Source organism: Nannospalax galili, unplaced genomic scaffold (assembly GCF_000622305.1).
Source record: "Nannospalax galili isolate Female #2095 unplaced genomic scaffold, S.galili_v1.0 scaffold301, whole genome shotgun sequence".
In the NCBI taxonomy this organism is placed as follows: Eukaryota; Metazoa; Chordata; class Mammalia; order Rodentia; family Spalacidae; genus Nannospalax; species Nannospalax galili.
The window spans coordinates 120,715-126,099 of NW_008345517.1; the positions used below are offsets into that span (position 1 = coordinate 120,715).

Consider the following 5,385-nt stretch of genomic DNA (forward strand, 5'->3'; position numbering starts at 1 on the left):
AACTCAAATACCCTCTTCTGGCCTCAACAGGGTGTACTTACATACATGCAGGCAATGCACTGATACACATAAAATAAAAATAATAAATAAAATATTTAAAAAACACATTCCTCATCTACATCATTTCATGTCTGGATAAGAAGGTTGTAGAACTTAAGTTGGTGGTTAAGAGGGAAGTGGCCTAGACTGGACAAAGTGGTATTTACTTGTATGTAGAAATGATGGGAACACAGTGAGCACACGGCCAGGAAGATAAAGAGGAATTTATTATTCAAGATATCTGAGTGAGGATGTTTCCATGGCAATGAAAACATTGCAATCCATTTTAAAATGTGTAATTTCACAGATCAAAGTATTAATTCTAGAAGAAGCTGCACAAACATATATTGGAATCAAGCCTAGTATGGTGGTACATGCCTGTCATTCTAGCACTGGGTAGCACAGACAGTATGATCATGGGTTTGAGGCCAGTCAAGGTATGTGATGACACCCTGGATAAAAATAATGAAAAAACTATACAGGTACTCTTCACTGCTCTTTCAACTTTTCTGTAAATATGAATTTGTTCCCAATAAAAAGTTAAGTATTTCATCAAAATATATTAAGGACAATATATTTCACTGGGGAAAAAACAGAAAAGGAAAAATAAATTTCTAGATGAGAAAATTTCCTACTGACTCTGATAAAAAGGAAGCCCAATGTGTCCACCCAGAACCCTGCTCCCCTTGGTAAGTTTCTTGCTTACAAGGGAGCTGAGCAGACAGGACTCTGGAGCACCTCAAGTATAAAGTGAGACTTAGAACAGGAAGTCTGAGATAATACACAGAGGGCACTTCAGCACAATTCACTTGTTATGACTCAAGAACTTATTTAAAATGTTAATGAACATTTTACAAGCCATCAATATTAAGTGATCAACAGGCCTATTTTACAATGCTTTACTGCCTTAGGGAGGAAGAACACCAAGCAAAAAAATTGCCATGTTTATAATGAAACTGGCATTCTCTCCAAAGGCAGGTAAAGCACATTCCACTTTCTTACTCCTTGATCTCTTTGAATGGTCCTTCTCTAAGTGATGTCAAGCCCTCTGAAAGCAACCAATTAAGATGATAGCAGAAAGTTTCTAAGTCTCTTGAGTGAAACTGTAGCATTTTGATGCTGTTACTGTAAAAAGTTCTGAGACCTTCACTTCTAATTCACATTCCTTTGCAAGTTGAAACAAGCAATCTTGGCTTGTTTTGAGCCAGAGCTCCTATTGAGACACAGGCAGGACTTCCTCATGCTACTGTGTAATGCTTTTATAATGAGAACTCACTAATCAGACTGAGAAACTCTTTTCTACTGACCTTCAGGAATTGCTCTAATTATCAAGAGGGAGTCATTGGTCTGCTGAGTAATGTTATCCACATTCTCTTGAAATCTCCTTGTCAAATTATTCAACTCATTCAGCTTCAATGTAATACCTATGTAAAGGGAAAAAAGGTTCCATTTTAGGTTAGCCTGCTAAAATGTTGCCTAGGCAACAGCGTTGTCAATTCCTAACCATCCACAGAATCGACAGTTTTCTACAGACACAATGCTGAAAGTTCCTCCGGCAAGACGTACCACTATTTATTATTATGGACATTAGGATGGGTTTTGCCTTGCTTGATATTTTTTTCTACATTGCTACTGTCTTTTCCACTATACAACTTCTTGAATTTTATGCCTGATTTTATTAAAGCTCAAAGTTGAAGACATTTTTAACCTGCGCTCTAGACTTTTCTACTCATACCTGGAACTTGACCACCTTTCTCCCCTAGGCTAGCAAACCCTGAATGTGGGCCCCTCTCTCAGATCTTCTTCATAGTCCCCAACCTGCCAAGCCCCAGCCCTTTTCTATTCCATTAAACCACCTTTTTAACTTCTATTCATGCTATTCAAACTAGTTTTTGTCCAGAATACAAAACCACATTTAGGATTTTGAACATGTGGTTAAAACATGACATTTTAGTTGCCAAGAATTTCACATCTTCACAGTCTACATGTTCCTTTATTTGTGCAAACTGAAGGCAAAGCCCACCAGTATTATGATTGAGTTGGTGATATGCATTGGGAAGTTGGTGATACACATTGGGATGCTCTAACATGACAATGGAATTTCTGCGCTGTGTCATTCACAGAGAAGCAAAAATGCAGAGTCAAGCCCGGGTTCAGACAGCAATAGGAGCATCCAGCATTACCCCTGGAAATAGTCTGGTCAACATAAGAAGCATGCTGTACATTATAAAACATTTCATGCCCGCAAACTTTCTCTTACAAAACAGATTCTTGCCATTTTGCATTACACTTATTGGATAGCTCTTACATGTGCCAAGCAGTTGCTTGCAGGAACTCTTATACAGTATAGGTATTTATTGAAAAGATGATCCATAATTTATGATTTAATCTAGTTATTTTTCAGTGATAGCCCAGCAGAAGTCTAACATGGTACTCGTCAAATGAAAGGGACAGAAAGTATCAGACATAACCTATTTCTTTTAGGATGTGGGAAATACAGAAACCAAGGAACGCTGTCTTCAAAGGAAACCCCACACACCCCAGAAGAACTAGAGAGACCCTGGACTCAAGCAATGAGTGTAAAATCTAATAACTAGGAAGGCTTAATGATAAAGATGCATGCACCTTCAAGCAAGTGATTACAGTAGAATTAGATTCAAAATCACGTAATGTTCAGGTGATAGGAAATTACAATATTAAGGAGAGAAAAAAACATGGGAAGCTCAAATTGCTCCAGGAAAAAAGTTCTTTAAGGATGTTCAGAGACATGCTTCCTCTTACTCTGCTCATCCGGCTGCTAACTGACCTTGCTGTTTTTTCCTGACGCCACTGTTTTCCTTTAGAAATCTGGAACTGTGCTGCAGAACTGCTTTCCCTCGAGAAACTAGGGATTCTGAGATCTAAAAAACAGAACTACTTACATAGGGCGACTACAGGAAGAAAGCAGATTTACCAGAAGAGCCGCCACCCAACTGCCAAATAACCAGTGAACCACAGAGCTGGAGGGGCAATTCACTATGTCTGAGAAGCGAGAAGACCAAGACACTTTTAAGTATGGAAAGAAGGAAGCCAGCTCTTACAAAGCTTCTCACCCTGAGTAAAGAGCGATGTCTTAAGTAGATATCAGATAGCACTGTCATTTTGTTTGTTTCTTTGTTATTGCTGTAGCCCCAACTGGCCTGGAACTCATTATGTAGACCAGGCTGGCCTTGATCTCACAGAGATCTGCTTGCCTCTGCCTCCCAAGTGCTTGGACTAAAGACCTGTGCTACCACGCCTGGAGCATTGTCATTAAAAAAATATTTTTATTTTATGCATATGAATGTTTTGCCTGTGTGTATGTAAGTATACCACGTGTACACAATGCCTGTGGAGTTCAGAGAGGGAATCAGATCCCCTGGAGCTTTAGTTACAGACTAGGATGAGCCACCATGTGGTTGCTGAGAACCCAACCCTGGTCCTCTGCAAGAGCAGCCAGTGCTTTTTTAACTGCTGAGCCATCTCTCCAGCCTCAGCATCGCCATTTTTTCCTCAAAAGAAATTTTAAGTCTTCCTTATGTTATTAATCTTCATGAAGAAGCATTTATGACTAAAAGATTAGACTGAGCTAAAGACAATGGTATGCGTCTATAGTTCTGGCTACTCAGGAGGCTAAAGCAGAAAGATCATTTGGACCCAGGAAATCAAGTCAACCTATGCCTCGTATCGAGACCCTGTTCTCCTAAAAACATTTAAAAGTAGGCAGGGCATGGTGGCACATGCCTTTAGTCCCAGCACTCCGGAGGCAGAGGCAGGCGGATCTCTGTGAGTTCAAGGCCAGCCTAGTCTACATAGTGAGTTCCAGGACAGCTGGGGCTACAGGGAGACCCTGTCTCAGAAAAAAACACAAACCAAAAAACCAAAAAAAAAAAAAATTAAAAGTAAAGGGTATATAATGTGATGAAAAAAACCCACAGATGCTACCAGAAAAGGAAACAGATGAACATATATGTGAGCCACTGAGTGCAAGCTCAAGCACCTTCCAGAAGAAGCATGGTGTGCAGAAGAGGAGTGGACATGGAAGCCCTGGGCACTGCTTACCAAGCTCATCCTATTTATGGTGCTCTGAGCATCAGTGGCCAGTTTCTCTGACTCTTCAATCAGGGTCTGGACGTTGGCGTGGACGTGGGTCACACTGGTTGCATTTAGAGACACATTTCTGACATTTTCAAGGCTGCTATCAAACCAGCACATTTAGAGATACTAGTAAAAATATATATATCAAATTTGGTGGGGTCATTTTGAAAATTCTAAGTGCCCACTATTCCTGAAAGCCTCTTAGTTTCTGTCTCCCTAAAAAAGGGACAAGGACTAACAACCAGAATGTTCCCCTCTACACACAGACGTGATTTCTGAGAAGCAGCAGCTCTCTGCTGTGGCAACACTCAGAACTGCTTTTAATTAACATCAGAAGAACAGGCGATGTCTAGTTCCCTGAGAGAACCATCCCATCAATTTCCACCATCTGTCCTTTACCACCCTTGATCTGTTTAGGCCCCCTTCCTGTGTTGGGGTGTCCCTGCATTGTTTATAATCTTTCCTGCAACCAGCTTGTTAATTACACACACTCCAGTCCTGCAGGGATGCTGGGTGTCACCCCTCAGGTGGCACACTCCAATTTGATGAAATTCACTGGAGATTCTGCAGGAGGATCAGATAATAAATCGATTGGCTCAACTTCATTCCAACAAGTGGGCACATCACTTAGGAATTTGTCAACTGGCAACAGTGACATTTCATCAGCTCTGTCTAGATAAGAAATTGTGAGGACTGGTAGGTACAACTTTGCCTGCTGGGAAACTCACTTCATTTTCTCTCCAATGTTACTGAGTTGGGAAATTCCCACCAGAGATATCAGCAGTTACTGTCTGTTACTATTTGATTGGCACAATTTAATGATTTATAAATAAAAATGTTATTTAACTCTATCATACTCAAATTGTTTTTACTACTCTTATACTAAGTAATAAATTTAAAATATATATGGATGGAGTTCAAATAGCTTCTCTGTTAGGAATGATGGAAGAAGAATAGCTGAGAAGCTGCAAATCTAACTCCATGTTCTGTTATGACTGTAATCATACATGTAGGCAGCAGCACTTGGTTCAGCACATAACTTATGAAATGGTCTAGCAAGACATTTCTAATTGCTTTTGTGGTGTGACCTAATCATTCCTGGTTGTGTTTCTTAATGGGGAGAGTCTTTTCCTTTTTACAAAATGCTCTCCTCCACACAAAAACACACATGTTCCCACTGTGCTTGGGCTCTTTTTTTTTTCACCCAACCTTGTAACAGAAATAAAAATA

General features: G+C 40.0%; 1 protein-coding gene across 1 annotated transcript in view; it reads right to left on the reverse strand.

Annotated features, from left to right (window-relative positions):
- Positions 1-5,385, reverse strand: part of LOC103740954 (laminin subunit alpha-1-like) — a 70,344-nt gene that overhangs the window by 26,075 nt on the left and 38,884 nt on the right. Inside the window, 3 exon segments of the mRNA XM_029567622.1 lie at positions 1,347-1,463; positions 2,846-2,939; positions 4,120-4,255. Coding sequence (XP_029423482.1) covers positions 1,347-1,463; positions 2,846-2,939; positions 4,120-4,255 — 347 coding nt within the window.